The 18,266-nt window shown below is 41.8% G+C and overlaps 2 protein-coding genes across 6 annotated transcripts in view; one reads left to right on the top strand and one right to left on the bottom strand.

Moving 5' to 3' along the window:
* The first annotated feature begins 2,060 nt into the window (after positions 1 to 2,060).
* On the top strand, positions 2,061 to 4,621 carry KLF2 (KLF transcription factor 2). Its single transcript, XM_048077852.2, has 3 exons — positions 2,061 to 2,218; positions 2,397 to 3,288; positions 3,727 to 4,621. The coding sequence occupies exons 1-3, from the start codon at positions 2,144 to 2,146 to the stop codon at positions 3,900 to 3,902; spliced, it is 1,143 nt and encodes a 380-aa protein (XP_047933809.2). The 5' UTR covers positions 2,061 to 2,143; the 3' UTR covers positions 3,903 to 4,621.
* Positions 4,622 to 12,924: 8,303 nt separating this feature from the next.
* The window catches only part of EPS15L1 (epidermal growth factor receptor pathway substrate 15 like 1), a 41,548-nt gene continuing 36,206 nt past the window's right edge, over positions 12,925 to 18,266 (bottom strand). For 4 of the 5 annotated variants that reach the window (XM_048077840.2, XM_048077842.2, XM_048077845.2 and 1 more), the window contains one exon: positions 12,925 to 16,460. In XM_048077840.2, coding sequence (XP_047933797.1) covers positions 16,314 to 16,460 — 147 coding nt within the window. In that variant the 3' untranslated portion in view covers positions 12,925 to 16,313. The remainder of the gene's footprint in view (positions 16,461 to 18,266) is intronic. The other variant, XM_066983966.1, reaches the window with a different exon arrangement.

Raw genomic sequence — 18,266 nt, 5'->3', positions numbered from 1 at the left:
AAAAGAAACTAAAGGCGGTTAAATTATTATTTCATTAATTTGGCTTTCATCCTCACTATCCACTAGCATTTCCTTTATGCATAGAAAAAACACGACAGCTAGGTGACAGAGTCAGTGCAGGGCTAGCAACGAACGTCCTTTCAGTGCCTACTAGAAGTAAGCATCTGACTAGACTTCTCAGTGAAATGTACACATACAGTTGTATATCCTAGAAACAAAATATTTTGTTATAGCTGTTGCTGAAATCACAAGCACATAAACTGACACAGACATTCAGGGTGTGTTATCAAGGGAACATTCACATTCATTCGGAATTCATCAGAGTATATTTTCTTGGCTGACTCACAGCACCATATATACGTATTGTACACTTACTAACATTTTATTAGAGGAAAAGAGTTTACATTGAAAGATTACACAAGTGTGACATTACATAGCTATGAGTCATACATCTTTGTGTACTTCGTTACCATGCATTCAGTGTATTGATTCTGCTCCAGTCACAGAAGTTTGGCTGCTCCTCCTGGCCATCCTGTGAACTTTTAGAATAAAAACTATAGAAAGTTATACAAGAGATATTCATTATTTTAAAACACGTGTAGCTATTGAAAAGATCATTTATTCACCCTAGCAACTGTGCTTTCCCGAGATGGCTGCATACAGCCACAAGCCTGGGATGGGCTCTACTGAACATGTACAAAACGTTTCTGAGAACCAGAATCCATCAAGGGCCATCGCTTTTTCCTCTCCCAGGGCACACAGCACATAAAAGTGAGAGTTGTTCTCCTACACTCTTCTGATCTCCAGCTCACTTAGAAATCCTTTCAGAAGTGATTGCAAAGGAAATATGGAGGAGGTACAGGGAAAGCATAGCTCTTTCTCTGAACAGGCTCTCAAAGAATCTGTCTATCCTGTGATAGATAGTCGTTTTTCCCAATTTCAGAATTGCCACTTTTGCTCTTTTGGTCTTGGCTGGCTGCCAAGCAGCTGTGATTCTCAAAAACAGGAGTCTGAGCCACATTAGCAAAAATTGTTGGAGAATAGCTCCTTCAGACTGGGCATCCGAGCTAGAGGCCAAGGCAAGGGAGAAGAACAGTCTTCCCTTCTAAAAAAATTCAGCACAGGACCATAATTTGGCTATGGCCAAAGCAGATCACAGAAGCTACTTGCATTATTTCTCTCATAATGTCATAAGGAAACGTTGATTTTGGCAATCTTTGTGCAGCAAATGGAAACTCCGCTAGAGACCCGAGCTTCCATTAAACGCAAGCCTCAAGCTTTTTCCTCGCAGGGAGACTGCTTGCGAGTGGTACAAAAAACCTCTCCTACAGTACCGAAATGGGTCTGTGAGGCTGGAGGGCGAGCAGTGCGTTCATCCGCACAGAGCAGTGCCTCTGCCTCCCGTGCTGTGCTTGTTGCACCTCCTGCTCCCACCCAGCTCAAACTTTTTTCCTGGGGCACAGCCCAGGGACGAGCCCAGGCTGTGGGGCAGCTGCTGTGAGGTGGGGGGGGATCAAAACCCTCTTTCACATCTTCCTCAGCATCCATGGGGCAGGGAGTGTTCCCTGCTTCACAGCAGGTCCCTCACAGTGTCACTTGGAGCACAGACCCATCGGCATCCCCTCACGCCCCAGAGAGTCCCCTCAGCGTCCCCAGGGCAGGGACACCCTCCGTGGCCCCTCATCCCTCAGCATCCCCAGGGAGGCAGGATCCCCTCAGCTCTGGGGTCCCGAGGGCAGGGTCCCCTCAGCGTCCCCTCAGCTCGGGGGGGTCCCGAGGGCAGGGAACCCTCAGCGGCCCCCGGGGCAGACCCCAGCCGGAGGCAGCGGCCCGAGGCGGGGGTCCCGGCTTCGCGGTCGACGGACCCCGCGCTGAGGGGAGGCGGCGAGGGGGGACCCGCGTGGGCCCTTCACGGCCCCGCTCCGCCCCTCTCCGCCCCGTTCGGGCTCGGTTGGAGCTGTTCGCGTCCTTTTATACCGGGGCTAAATTTAGGCTGCGCCCGAGCCGCTGCCTCCCGCCCGCCCCGTCCGGGACGCGTTTCCTCCGCTCCCTGCAATTGGCTTGAGGGCGCCCGCGCCCGCGTTATAAGGTGGGGAGGGCGGCTCGCCGCGCCGCGCCGTCCGCCGTCCCGCCCGGCCGCACCATGGCGCTGAGCGACACCATCCTGCCCTCCTTCGCCACCTTCGCCAGCCCCTGCCGAGAGAAAGCCCTCCACGAAGTGAGTCCGGCCCCTGCCCCCCCCCCCCCCCGCCCCGCCGCGCTGAGGCCGGCGCCGCTCATCGCGGGGGTGTGCGGCGGTGCCGCCGCCCCGCTGCTCCCTAGCCCCGCGCCCCTACAAACCCCTCCGTGTTCCCCAAACAGCACCGCTAACCTTCTGCCTTTTCTTTCTCCCCCAGAGGTGGAAGTGCGACCAGGAGGCCAAGGCCCCCGCTGGCACCTGGGGCAGCCTCTCCCCTCGCAAAGAGGATGAAGACCTCAACAACGTGCTGGATTTTATCCTTTCCATGGGCAGCGACAGCTATGGCCAGGGCGCTGCCGGCGGGGACTATCCCCCCACGCAAGGGGAGAGCAGCGGCTTTTACCAGACAAATCCATCGCCGGGATGCTACAGTGCCCTGGAGCAGGGCAGCCCTCCGCCCTACAACGCCGGCCTCGTGCCGGAGATGATCCGCTCCGAGATGGACTCCAACTACTGCCCACCTGGCAATGTCCACGGGCGGTTCTTCGTGACGCCCAGCTTCGGGGGCCCGCAGTTCGTCGAGAACATTAAGCCCGAGCCTGACATGGACAATTATGGGCCAGTCATGGGTCTGGTGCCCCAGGCTTGCCCGAAGATCAAGCAGGAGGGCAACGCAACCTGCATGATGGCCTACGAGCAGCCCCGGGTGGCCAGCTCTCCCCAAATCCCTGGGGCAGAGACGCCCCCGCTGAGCCCCGATGATCTCATGGTGAGTGACTGCCACACGCAGATGATGTGCACCTCGTCCGTGTCCTTCCAGCAAAGCTACCACCCAGCCTCCGGCTTCCACCACCCGCAGACCCATCTCCAGTACCAGAACACCTCCCAGTTTGGCCTTTTCGAGGACAGCCTGCCCTTACAACCCTCTGCTCCCAGAGGCATGCTCACCCCTCCTTCCTCGCCTCTGGAGCTGCTGGACTCCAAGCCAAAAAGAGGACGGCGCTCCTGGCCTCGGAAGAGGACAGCCACTCACACATGCACCTACGCAGGCTGCGGGAAGACCTACACCAAGAGTTCGCACCTGAAGGCCCACCTCAGGACACACACAGGTAAATACAGCTGGATACTTCATTTGTAGATACGTTGCTTGCTGGTTGGGATAGCCACCTGTGTAAAACAGTTTGCATGCAGAGCACAGCCTGAGCTTTAACCCTGTAACCTCTAAACTCCAAAAACTTTCACAGTTGGGCTGTGACAGGTGATCACAGCTATAGTATCTAAGTGTTTTCCAATGCATATGTGTGTCAAAGCTGTTGTAAGGGCTCATTGTCCAATGCCCTTTCTCAGAAGACTCAGTGCAGGTACAGGATAGTAAAGGAATTGCTAGAGTAGTCTTGTGGTTTAATATTACTTGGATCTTACTGTAGAGAGCTTGGTAGGAAATAAAAGGATATGCTGAGATAAAAACAGAAAGTTGCCTAGCGTGTGATGCTGTCTGTATGTGGGAGTGCCGTGCTGAGTCACAGTCTCTGTGATTTCTCCAACAGGTGAAAAGCCCTATCACTGCAACTGGGAAGGCTGCGGCTGGAAGTTCGCTCGCTCCGACGAGCTCACCCGTCACTATCGCAAGCACACCGGCCACCGGCCCTTCCAGTGCCACCTCTGCGACAGAGCGTTCTCCAGGTCAGACCACCTGGCTTTGCACATGAAACGGCACATGTAGCCCCAGAGACTCTGACCTGCGAACAGTGGACGCTATTTAACTGCTCAGGTGCAGAATTGTTAAAAACCTGTAGCTGGTACTACGTAGGGAGGCACCGACACTCTAGCAGTGGAAGCCGAGGAGGATTTGACACAAGGAGACTTAGCCAGTCATCTCCTGCAGAGAATTTGACGTGACTGTATCAGTGAACCTGCCCGTTCCATTCAGGAGAATAGGGGTTATTTATGCAGCTTCTGTGAAGGGTAAACTCCATAAGACTCCATACAGATTGTATAGAAGCTGTAAATATGTTTTTTTCCGATTCTAACTGCCCAGTCCTAAGCTTTATGAGACAATGTTTGTATGGAAACTGCCTGAAGTTGACCCTAGAAGAGATTAAATGAATGTTACTGTAGCTACCGATGTTATTTTAGATCTCAGTTGAAGGCATGGCTAAGAGAACACTCCTATTGTTAGACTGTTTGTTTCACAGGTGCAATAATATTCTTGTTTGCCATGATCTACACTAGAAGTACAGGGCTTGATGTCTTGTAAGAAAATAACCTATTTTACTGTAATTTTTTTATATATTGTAAATAATTTTATACAGTGAGAAATATTGTATATGTAAATAGAAGACAAATGGGTATTTTGCCTATTTCTGTTTTTATAAAAACGTAATTTTTCAATGTTTGAAAACATTTCATCTTTTTAATAAAATAAATCTTTAATTCCTGTGATTTTTTTTTTCTCCTTTGAGATTTCCCTGTTACTTCTTCCGTGATGGCTGGACCAACAACCACCTGCTTATGTTTTAAAATATCAGTGATTGTAAGAAGACAGTGAAAAAATCTGAGCTATAGGTTTTTCTAGAATAGATAACAGAGGACACAACTCATTCTCTGGAGTAAACAAGACACAACATGGTGTTTTATCAAAAAAATCAAATAGGAAAGTAGATCGTATTCAAAATATACTTCCTAAAAATGGTTAAGTAAGCAACACTGTAATTTCAGTCTCATTTCTAGTTTATGCTAGACTATTTTAATAGCATCCTTAATGTTTTCCAGATGCAGTTATAGTTTTGCCAGCAGTGTGTGGGTTTTTACTATAAATTTAAACACTGCATTTTTGTAATTACGGAGGCTTATTTTAAGGCATCCTTGTACATAAATTATCCTTGCTCTCAAGAGCTCAGTGCAGAATTCCAATAGAACAGTAGTGGAATTTAAACATAAATTCACAACACAGGTTAAAATACCTTCATAACTCATTCTCAAAAGCTTAAATTCACCTAATAATTTTGAACCCTACCCAGACTTCAGGAGTTAAGAGAGATACTTACTATTTTGGAGGAAAAGTTAACCAGTAATCCAGATTCTGAAAACTAATCTGACACATGCTGGATACTGCAAGAGCTACAGAAGTAAATATCTGCAGCAAGTCAAATAGAGCCCCCCCAAAAGCTCTTCCACAGCTGTAAATGAGATCATAAGTCCAAGTAGTATATTTATGTAATTACTTTGAAACTCTGATGAGGCTTCTCTATTTTTGCAGCAACAGTTTAGCTGTGAGCCTTGATACTTCTCAAACAAAATCACTGTTAGTTAAACACACAGATTTAGCTTAATATTAAAGTATTTTTTTCTTAACATCTGGATACTGTGAACTTGATTTTAATCAAGATTGTGACATTTTTCTGACTTTACAAGTTAGAATACAGGAATGAAATCAACAGGAATACATTTAAAGAAAGCACTAATATAGCTATTCTTCTGTGAAAGCAAAGTCTGCAGTTGTTCATGTGGAACAGATGTATTTTAGGCTTCTAATCATTGACATGGAAGAATGAGTTCCACATTTCACTTTTATAGCTCTTTCAAAGTGAAATATAAGGGAGATTTAACATTTCTTCATTAAAAACAAAACTCATTTATTTGCTAGAAAAAAAAATTGCACAACCTAATTCCAGAAAGTGAGGATGACTTAAAGATGTTCTAAACTTAGCACATGCATTGTTGCAACAGTTCTAGGTATTTCCTTCTCTTTCCCCATAGCCAAAGATTTTCATATTTCAGCATGCCGTTTGGTGGTTATAGCCTTAAGAATGATTTTTTTTTTTTGAAATTAATTCTTACCCTTACCTTTCCATAGTGATCTCTTTCCCTTGCTCTTTCTGAGGAATTGGGAATATTTTTTAGTCATTCCAGGGGTCAGTGGTACAATGCTATCTTACACTATTCCCCTTTATTAACATAATTAAAAAAAGAAATGGAGGTTTGCCACCTCAGTGCACTCAGTACAGCCACCCATCGGTGCACAGTCCCACATCTGGCTTAGGAAGGTCGCGAGACAAGAGATGTCCAGCAGCAGGAGAGAGCCTGGCAGCATCACGACCTCCTTATCATGCTCTGCTCGTCCCCAGCCACCTGTGCTGACCTCTAGTAGAGGCTAGGTGAGCCTGCAGTCTGGCCACTTTAATATTTTCCCAAATTACACTTGTGGGAGACAGCCACAGCCAGTGGACTGTCACAAAGGACATGAACCCTGCACTCTGCCTGCGTGCAAAGAGAAATTTTACTGCATTCACCACCCCTTAAGCAAATGTGTGTGGCTCCTCTGCAGGACCCACTGCAAGAGCTTGCATGGTCCTCCTCCCTCCTCCATTACCTCTGCACGGGAACGTCCAAACTTCCCTTTGCTCCAGTGAAAGGGCTGGCTGTGAGGCTCAAAACCTCCGCTACCTCTGCTCCTGTTCACTAGAAGGTCTTCAGACAAGACACTTCTTATCTGCACACTGCCGTGTAACCAGACAACGCTCAAATCATGATGAACAGCGGGGACATGCTCTCCTGTGTTGCTGTTCCCCCTGTAAAAATAAGCAGGTTGTGTCCTCGGAGCTTTCAGATTTGTTGCGACTCATCTGAAAATAGGGCAAAGCCATCCTCTTATATATAAATATTAAAAAAAGAAGAGATCTAAAGATATATAAACACAGGCCTCTGAAAGTGGGGAAGGATTGGGGGCACAAAACATTAATAAAAGCCTATGACCAACTTTATTTTAATTGCTGAAGGGAGGGCATGTATGATAATATTTGTGTGGTCTTCACAGGAAACTGCAGGTTCTTGAATTTCAAGATAATCTCTTAGCGTAAAGAAAGAGATGCTGATCTCATTCTTCTCACATTCTATTATGAGTAATTGTCAACTCTTTTTTTTTAATTGACTTAAATTAGTACATCCAAAGATGTGCTGGTGTGATTCCACCACGCTAGCAAGCTTCCCCTGGCCAGCAGGAAATCACTAACGCTCTGCAACGTATTTTAATAACAGGACGTCAGCTCGTAATCTTGTACATGATTTTGGTCTAATTAACATGAAAGCCCCAGCATCCCAAGCATCTCCTGGGGAACCTGCAGGAAGCATGAAAGGGCAAGGAGTGCCCTTCCAATCTGCAGCTACCCTGGATTTGACTTCGACACGCTAGAAAAAAAAAATCGTAGTCGAACACGATAGGAGGAAATGTAGAGTCCGTTGTAAACAAGATTTTCACACATATTCTTATAAGATACCACAGTGATGGGCTCACTACACTTGCAAGATAGATTGCCAGATTAGATAGAGCTAGTTAAGCACAGAAACTAACAAATCCTGCACGATGTTCCAAGTGAAAGTTTTAGCTAACAGATCTGAGCGCCAGCCACCATCCAGCGCCGTTTCTGGTTGAAGTCAGTTAATTCCACGCCGGGTTTCAGAGCGCTGTGTTTTGCTACGCTGAAAACCGTTTTCTCTCACCTGCTGACTTCAGAAGTGTCAGTTAAGCCCGAGCTACATGGGAACTCTTCTTCAGCAAACACCGTAACACGCTCAGCCTGGTGCTGCTGAAACAGCACCGAGCCCTGATCCGCGTCCTGCCGCCCCGCGGGGCCGCTGCGATGGCTCAGCTCTCGAGGGAAAAGCAGCGCCCTGCCGAGATGAGCATCACCCCAGCACCCTGAGCGGGCAGGGCGCTTTTTTCAGGGGTTTTAAACCCCGAAATGGAAGGCTGGAATGGAAAACCCTCGTGCTTTTCTGGGAGCTTGCTGCAAAGCATGGATGATCACAGCTGGGGGAGTTTGAGCATTAATTGTGGCCGTGGCTCACCCCATGCAGGGATGGGGGATTTCAGCTTGTGTGAGTCCTTGGTTGCTTGCAGCCGTTTGCAAGCTGCCTAAAAACACTCCCTCACGCTAAACTTTGGTCCTCCATCCACAAGAAGTGCCAAAAAAAGTTTGTCCATTCTTCAAATTATAGGATTGTGCGGTTCTGTGGTTTTCTGTGGTAGAAACTCTGTGGTTTCCAAAGCTATTTTGTGCACCTATAACAGAGAGTAGCTGTTAGGCTTTTCTTAAATTTAATTTTCTAAGCCAGAATCCCAAGCTCTAGCAATTTCTTCTGCTATATTTAAATAAAACAAATGCAACAAAGTCATGTAGCCATCGCTATGGTAACTGGCAGTGTTGGGGGGAAAACATAAAGAGGTAAATTCAATCCAAACCCCGTGTGATTCAACAGGGAGAAAGCTATCCCTGTTGCTAACATTGGAAACATACTTGGTGGCATCTACAAACCTTAAAATTCCTGCGTGTCCTCGAAGCAGTTGCTCTCAGGTCCCACCTGCCCGGGACTCATCCTGATCTGCCCCGGGGCACAGCAGCAGCTCCCTGTCAATAATGAAAACCCAGGCTTAGGCACACGTCCTTTCAGAAACGTGCTTGCCATAGATTCAGAGAAGGAATGGATTTACAGGCCAAACACTACTAACCCACAGCACGTAGCCATACATGATTTACAGGCCCTTGAGGTAATGGGCTCGACTTATGGACTCCCAGAGACTCCTTAAAGCTCCGCACTGTTTGATCCCGAACACCCAATTCCCCATTTCTCAGGCTGAGATTGGGAATAGCCTCTGCCATGAAATAGTACTCTACACTTCTAGTGCACAGAGGAGACAGGAATTTATCCTGAGCTTGCTAGGCAGAAAATATGTTTGATTTAATCTTTTGAGGTCTGACTTTTCAGCCACAATTATTTGATCTTGTAACATTTTATGTAAACACAAAAAATGAGTCATATGCACTGCTTTATAGGATGGAAATGTATTAACTTTACAAAAAACACCTTTCCAAGCACAAGGAGAGCAGGAACAACAAAGTTCTCATTTACTCTGCAACTATAGTTAGCATTAGTTACCTCCTTATTTGCCTGCTTCAATTAGAATTCCTTTTAGTAAATCAAAAGTATTCCATCCTTTGTAGTAAGCATAAATTCAGCAACACAGAAATTGCAGATGAACTTCCTTACCTGTCCCAGGTTTATAATTAGATATGGTATCCCTTTAAATCACTTTTACTTTGGTTTCTTGCACTTCTTACAGCTCAGAGCATTCCTGGAGTTCTGACCTATCATTATGTCATCAGGAAACATCTGGAATATCACATTGGACATCCCCTGTGACATTTAATATATTAGAGGAGAAGCTACTGAGCCTGAGGCTTAAACACAAAGCAAAACACAACAAAAGATCCTCAAATCCCAGCAACCACTATTTTTTACAGCCCATGCATGATGACAGCATAGTTTTTTGATATTTTGATGATTTTGTATCTCGAGCACTTCCAAAACTAGGGATATGGATGCCTGGGTGCCTTTCCCACAGGTGCAAGGGATGGGCAGAGAAAGCCTGCAGTTTTGTTCTCTGCACAGCTTCCTTGTGAAATGCTGTGATTGAGGACAACGTTTATGGGCAGTTCAACAGCCAAAATGTATTATGCTGGCAGTTGGCAAAGAGCGTTACGAGACTTCATCAATAGGGAAGGCTGCAGCATTTGTAAGAGGTGCTGCATCAGCACCAATAAAAAGTTATAATTGCGGTCATTAAATGAAAAAAAAAAAAAAACGTTCACACTGCCTTTGCCAGAAAAATCGGCACCTAGAACCAGACAGGAGGTAAAAAATGTTCAGTGTGACTAAACTCAGTCCCGTAGAGCAGCCAGGAGAGTCAGCAATTTTCTCCCAGCAGCCTCTGACAGGGAAAAATGCGACTGCAGCTTCCTTGGCAGGGATGGCAGCAAGGCTCTGAGAGCTTCGACTTCCACAATCCACGCTGCTCGTGGGCCGTTTTTAGGTCCAGGCAGCAATGCCACATTTGCTCTTGAGGTTTAACAGCTGGGCCGGTTTCTTTGTGTTCCTTTACGTTGGAGTTTCCACTTGTAAATGTTTCTTCCCGAAGAGGGATGCGTGCGTTTTCCTCCCTTCCTCGCCGAAGAGGCTCTGCCTGGAACCTGGAGTCCTTTCAGATTACGCCTGGATAATGCAGATCAGGCAAAAATTTGGAGAACATTAGGATCAGTATGTTGAATAGGTCAGACTCCAAAAACCGAGCAGGAGCAAAAACACCGAGCTGTGGCCCACATTTTTTTTTTTTTTGGTACAATTACATGATGAAAGAACCTGGTTAGGAAGTTGCGCCTGTTTGTGACATGCTATAGCAAAATCCTGGCGTTAAAATGTCAACGTACTAAAAATATTGCTGGAGAGCAATTTCAAGATAAACCTGCCTTGGCAAGCTGTCGTTAACCATGCCAATGTGTGCAGAAGCTGAGTAAATAAAACAAACACATGGGAGCGTAATGAGTCAAAGTGAATAATGCAGAATAGCATGAGAGTGAGGTGTGTTTTTCCACTGAGCAGAAAGGGCTTGTCTCTGGTGATCTCTGTAACCCCTCCCAGCGTAAATTGCCTGGATGTTTAGCATTGCGGCACACAAATTGTTTTGGAAAGGGTGCGGCATTGGATTTTCTGACTGGTCAGTGTAGACCAAATGTGCTCGGGACACGGAGGCGAGGACATAAGGGAAAGCAGCGTGCTGAGGGCTCCCGCCAAAAGGAGGAAAAAAAAAAAAAGACACAACAGACCTCAGCACCGACAATAAAGCAGTTGTTCTAAGCAAGATCCACAAGTTTGACACGAGAGCTTAGGAAATCATGGACAGAAAAAGTAAAGAAAGATTGCCGAAGTCTCAGAGCTCCAAAAAGTAACTTTTCATTTATTATATTAAACAATAACATTTCTCTTATTATATTAAACAATAAGCACATGAGATGGGTTAAAATTAAAATACCTTTCTTTCAATTTGTTATGGATAGTCAAGAGATAAATATAACTATGATAATGTACATATTTGGAGATATTAGTCAAATTTAGGTCAACATTGCAGTTTCCACTTTATGTTTCCACTTTTTTTAGGTCATACTAGAGAAAGTCGTATTAACAGGGACACCAAGAAGAGCACACTGTAATTTTAACAGCAGAAGGAACCATATTCACTAGGAGTCTTCGTTTTATAGTTAAAATTAAAAGTGAAAGGCAGAAGTTGGAGAAATGAAAATTCCATTTTATAACAAATTAGCCTTTATTTATAAAACTTTCAAGTAAAAAGAGCATTATATCAACTGATCAAACAAATGTGTCAATGAATAATAGTTAACATATTTACTCTAAAAATAAATCTTCTATGATTCCACCATACTCCAAGCAAAATTCCTTTCTAAGAAAAGGTGTTGTGGAGTCTACAGAGAGATGCAATGGTTGACATACAACAAAAACTTGGCTGTTCCTCTGGTGTAGGAAGATATTTGAACTAGATCATTATTAGCACAGATAATTCACTTTAACAGAGTTCATATGCAACATTAGGATTAAACAGAAGTGAAATTCCTGAGAGGGAGGAATAAAACGCAGGAGGAGGCAGAAATCAAACTCTGACATGAGGAAAAGCAACAATTCTACTTGGACCAAAATTCCTTGGGCCTTGGTTCTACAGAATAAATACTCTTCTCAATGGAGAAACACTAAAGAAGAAATAGTAACCCCAAAAGGATTATAAGAAGAATCCAAGAAAAGTGCATTATCTTTCAGCATAAGATGACAAAATGATTTCTACAAAATTTCTGACAACAGACAGGAATTTAAAAAAAAAGATACAAAGTTGGACACAGCTTGGAATTTCCTACACTTTGCGAGCACGTTACATGAAACATAATACAGTAAGGACAGATGATCCTCATAGGGCAGAGATTTCATAAGGATAAATTTGCCAATATAAAAATATTTCATACAGCAGTATTATAGGAGTACTGCTTTTATGAGCATCTGTTTTTATTGCAGAATGACTGGTATGTTTTACAACAAGAGCATTTGACTATGTCTCAGGGAAACCACTTGAGGCAAATGCGAACATACTGGTCTATAAAGGAATAAGCGGGTAATTCAATATCTGTCCTACATGCAAAGTTTGCATGCGTAGGTTCAATGTGAAAAATTATCTGTCTTTCCTGTTTTAACTGTTGTGCCTTGGTGCTGTATGCAATTCATGGTTTTCCATGAGTCATTCCAGCAGTGACGGTACTCTGTATAAAATACACATGTGCCACTATAAAAGCCTACTAAACTCTTTGTGATTGCTCAACGTACTACAGAGTCTAATAATTTATCCAAGAAGAAAGTAGAATCACCTCCATTCTTTCCTCAAAGCCAAGAATGCAATGGATAGTCATTCCTCCTGAAGTAAAAACTTAGGTGGAAATGGAGGAAAAACAGAACTGAAATCCAGATGACAATTATGTGCAACCCATATAACTGGAATGAGGCAAGAAAAACACGTTTTCCACCTTAGCATGTGCCTGTTTGATCTGTGTGTGTGTGTTTGGGGTGGGGGGTGGGGGTGGGGATAGCTCCTTAAATACAGTATTTTTAAAAGGCGAAAAAAAAGAAAAAAGCAAATGTAGGAGAAAAATCATTGCCTCAGCCTGAGAAAAAGTTGACATCACATGACCCACACATGCAAAAAGATCAGAAATTAAGTCTACATTTCAAAAAGACACTTGAAAAACTCAAAAGAATGTGAAATCACATCCAGTGCAGATGATACCTACTTTCTGCCAGGTTTCTCTCTCACACTTGGCACAACTAATGAACACAGTTTTTCATGCCAGTAGAAGTAATCTTGAAACAAATTTATTAGTAGTAGTCATTCCTCCTTTTTTTCTTTCACCAGAACTTTGAAATTCTAAGAGCCACGATCTAATCTGTATTTCTGTATAGATTCCATTTCTGTATCCATCTCTCTCTAAAGAATACATACATACACATAAATGTTAATATATAGAATATATATGCATATTCTACATATCCATTGTATATACACATTTTATGTACAGCACAAGTAACTATATACTAGACATAGTATGTGGACATATATAGTATATACACACACTATTATTACATTATTCAATACACTATATATATATATACACACACAAATAATATGGATCTCAATGTACACTGTATATGCATTGTGTATACTCACATTTTATATATCTTGCATTGTACATATTTTATCTGCCCAAATAGCAAAAGGCCTATTTGTGCTTTAAATTTCACTGTTCTGGAGGAAGAATAAGATCAGCATCTTGCAATAAATTTTGTCTTAGAACAAGTGCAGTTATTATACAAAACACTAAGTTACAAGCATAAGGGAAGAATGTGGGCAATCTTCCTCTTTACAAGGAAGGAAAACTGTATTAAATACAACAGAGAGAAATCACAGCTAAGTTTTCCTCTACCACAGTGCCTAAAATGTTGAATCAAAAGTGTTTCAGTAAACCTAAGGTCACTAGATCTTACACACTGTGCATAGAGGACATTTGCTTGATCTTCTGCTATTGTCCAAGCAAATAAGGAGAATGAGTCCATAAGGAAACAGGAAAATAATCAGTTCTAACGCTATGTGGAATGCTAGATTAATTCACATTTCTGGCTTCCTGCTCAACATCTTGAAAACACCGACTCATTGCCTGAGAAGCATTATAAATTACAATATTTTTCAGCACTGACAAAGCAGCAGAAAGTCTTGTTATGGTACATAACACAGAAAATGAATCAAGCTATTTAGCTCATCCACCCTGTCCCACTGGAGTGACATCATCCAAGTAGTAGTCCAAAAGTGGTTTTCCTTTCTAAAATGGCACTACATATAAATGGTGTTTTATTCTAGCAGAAGAGACACTACAAAGACTCTTGCCCCAGTGAAAATGAAAAGGAGAATCTCACCCATGAATACAATTTGTTTAACTTCACTGAGAATCCTGCACTGCAGTCATTCAATTATGAAAATTGCTCTTTCACAGCAAGTTTCATCTCATGTTAGCTATAGACAGACCATGTTTGTTTTCAGAGACTTTGAGTCTTGTAAACCAACAGAAAAGAGAATTCATTAATGTTTTAATACGTTTGATCATTTAAGCTGACATATTTTAGAGGAAAGTTATTTCAATAGGAAGCATTGGGAAGGGAAAGCAAATTGGATTCTGTAAAACTAGAAATCCTACTGCATTCACTAAAAAAAAAAAAAGTACTAAAAATCATCAAATGGTTGTTTTGATACTAGAATGCATCTTCTCCCCTTCTGAGGCAAATTAAAGATTCACATTATTTGTAGTACCAGTAGCACAGGAGACACACAGAAAACAGAGCATTGTGACTCCTAACACTGCATTTTGAGATAGGGGGTTTTGGTTCTGTCTTACATATTGCTGCATGTGTAAATGAATAGATTTACATATGTGTGTGTGCACGCACACACAGACATGCACTCACCCATATAGCTAGTCACAAGATCCTGAGACAACCAGTGCTATGTTTTAGCGACGTTTCAGGATTGAAAACTACTAATAAGATTAAAATAATCCAATTTGATTGTTATCTCTGTGCAAGGAAAGCATCCAGAATAAGGCAATTACAATAGCATGGGGAAAGATTGCTTTCATTCAATGAACAGGCACTATCATTGTATTTTGAAAAATAAAATTAAGGAAGCAAGGACATAAAAAATGTAAATGCATTAAAGATGACAAAGGAATAGCACATTTTCCAGAAAACAGAGAAAATGTTACAAGATAATGGCTGCATGTGTAAAAACAAAGAATGTTAAGTACCCGGTTTGTATTCCTACAGAACCAAGGATAGGAAAGCAGATGCATGTAAAGGACATTTAAAAAAAATTGTGCTAGATGCCTACACTATTTAGACATAAAAGTGCAAGGCAAAGACAACTGAAGTCTTAGAATTCCTGTAATTACCAGAAAAGGCATTTTAGTAAGTAAATAATTCACAGATCTATCAGAAGGGCTTTCTATATGACATGTAAAACATGTTGTGTTATCCTTACCAGGTGGAAGTTTTGAGTTCTGCAAGTGTATATAAAATCTGCTCCTACTTGGACTTACTACTGCAAGACATATTCAAAAGCCAATCCAGTTCTATAATTTATGCATGAACATGTATTTTGCAAATAAAATCTGTTTGAATTTGGCCTTACTTCAGCTAAAGAATGCTTTATCTGCAACCCCATATTATAAGATAGATGGAAATAAAGAAATAGAGGTAGAGACTATCTCACACTGTCAGTTGGATAACACAAAAAATATGATCTTTGTTCTGGCAGACAGAGCAAAAGAGAGTAAAACGACTTGTAGGGGAGAACTCAGCTCAACCTTACTAAGTTTTCAGTTGCTTGATTTTACATGAAAGAAGCACTCAGACTTTTACCATAACCTTGTAACCACATTTGCTTATGAGATAAAGCAAGATTTTACCTAGTTATTTAACTGGCAAACCATCATATTTGTCCAATTTACTACAATTGAATTAACTCCCTCTTTTACGTCACCTACAATTAAAAGCCAATGCAAGTAAGTGTTTAAATACGGAAAACTACTCATTCATACAGGTTTCAAATTTGCAATATTTTATACACTTCACTATGTTTGTATTCATCATATATAAATTGCCAGATTCTTTCATAAAAGCCATATATCCTGGGTAAAAAGGGAATATCTAATAATGAATTTATACTGAAGACTTTGATGTAGATAACATACCCATTAGCCTACTATGAATAATTAAATAAATGTAACAAGTGAAAGCTAATTCTATAAATATCTTTTTATAACATCTTCTTTGAAAATCATACTGCAGCCTCAAAAAACAATGGAAGTCAGGTAATAAAAAGCCAGATTCACAAGTTGCAGGTTTCTATATGCAACGTTGTCTTCAAGATAAAGAAACTTTGCTTTCGGTATCTTAGGATCATGTGTTAAATTTCTTACAAGCAGTAAATTTTATCTAGAACATATAATACAGCTTATACAGTGTTTCTTGCATATTGCGCATTTGAAAAGCCACACAGAGCCCAGTTTGATTGAACCAGACAGCCTTGTTTAGAGTTGAAGGTGACTAGAATAATTTTCACAACAGAAACGAAGAATTTAGTATTTTATAAAAGCCACGTTTAAAGGATTCACTCGGACAGGGTGGAGCCAAACAACCTCTAGGAGCTTGGCATATCAGCCTTACTGAGCGCAATAGCCAACTCAAGGTCTTCTTGCTCTTGTCTCCGCAACCGAGCTAGTCTCTCTTGCTCTGCTTTTTCACTCTCACGCTTTGCCCAAGCCAGCTGCTGTTCTTCATTTCCAAACTAAAAAACGAGAATGGAAAACAAATTAATAAATTTATCAAAAAGCTAGTAGAAAAACACAATGAATCAGACTCATTAAATAATATATGAATCACGTATACCAAGCTGTCTTAGGGTAGCTCTTCTGGACTAAGACAAAAATTCACTCACTCATTTCCTCACTTCATCCTTTCCTTTATCTCCTTAACGTCTTCCTCCTCCCACCAGAGGACTAACCCATCTGGGCTGCACGTCCCTGCATCCACCTCCCAATTGTGTATGGACATGGCCAGAAGACTGGAGCCAAACAAAAACCCCACAAACACAGAAGTTAGTTAGCGGTTTGGGAGCATCACAACCTGCATCCATTTTTGAGAACAGTAAATGCGTAACCCTTAGCTGGTTAAACCAAGACTTATTTACTCTTCTGCAAGTCCATGGCAGAGTTTTATTGCAGTATTTCCTGCTAAGGGTGAGGGGCTTCAGTAATGACTCTGGAGACTGCTGATTTGTGGGAAGCTTCATCACTCAATCAAAAGTTACAGAAGCACTTCTTGCAACTGTTCACAAAATACAGGGTGAGTTTTTCCAGTAAGAAATAATGTAAGAGAATCCAATTTACTTCAGCAGAAAATACTAATATAACACATTTTAACATTGAGCTTCCAAGCCTGTTTGAGCTTCCCAAAACACTTTAAGCACTATTAAACAAAACAATTCCAAAATTGTGGTCTGGTATTACCGCTGAACTATGCATAAGTTTGTTTGGTCAAACCTTATACATAAAGTACTATAAAATATTTAAATAATAACAATTTAAATCTAAAATACAATCTGTTACTGTTTAATTTTAGCATCCACCAAAGAGGATGATGTTAGCAGAAGTGTTGGCAGAGGTGCACACAAATGTTTGCATTATATCCCACTTCTAAAATTTGCTTTGTTCTTTTTATAAATGTTCAGGAAAATCTGTTTCTTTTTTTTCCCCTCTTCTTCTCTCCTGGGAGAGAGAACTACATGGAATGTATAGTTTTAATTTCAGCTGAATGTACACTGCAAAATTGCCCTCTGGACCTCAACATAGTAACTCTGAACACAGCAAAACAGGCCACAGCACCAGCTGGCACAGCTACTCCTTCCCAGACAAGCTTGAAATACTGAATTTTAAATGCAACTTTAAGTAATAGACCTATGCCTAGCTGCGTATGTACTACATGAATGCTCCCACCTTTGCCTTTTCCATTCTGCATATAATCTATAATCTATATTTTTAAATAAATGCAGCTATTTGTATTTGTTTAAAGTCCAATTTGCATTTACTCAAGTTAAATCATGCTTTGTAAATGTATGCTTCTGTATGCTCACGCTTCCTCATTTTATTTCTCACAATACCTGCAAAATCATGATAATTTGATGCAAAGCTACTTCTAAAGCTACTTTTCTTCAAACAATACCTCTGCTTACATCGCCACCAAAACTTCTCTGAGAACCTTTGCACTCAATGTTATTGGCATACAACAGCAGAACTGCACATTTAATATCTTACAATGAAGAAATCCTACTATCGTTACTTCTTTAAGTATTTTCAGGGAGCAGCTGACAGGTAAGATTTAAGTGCTAACTAGAATTTTAAATAGATTTTTTTCAAGATACAGTGAAGACAGGCTCAAACAGAAGTAGGACTTCTCCACGTATTCCAAGGATTCAAAAAGAATATCCTATAGCTAGGACCAAGAAAAACAGTTATTATTTTCAGAAATACAATAAGCCTTGGTCAAACATTCTGGGGTGCCTTTTTTTTTTTCTCTTTAATGTTGAGAGAATAGA

The sequence above is a fragment of the Anser cygnoides genome, chromosome 27, assembly GCF_040182565.1.
Source record: "Anser cygnoides isolate HZ-2024a breed goose chromosome 27, Taihu_goose_T2T_genome, whole genome shotgun sequence".
NCBI lineage: Eukaryota > Metazoa > Chordata > Aves > Anseriformes > Anatidae > Anser > Anser cygnoides.
This window is presented reverse-complemented; position numbering and strand designations above follow the sequence as displayed.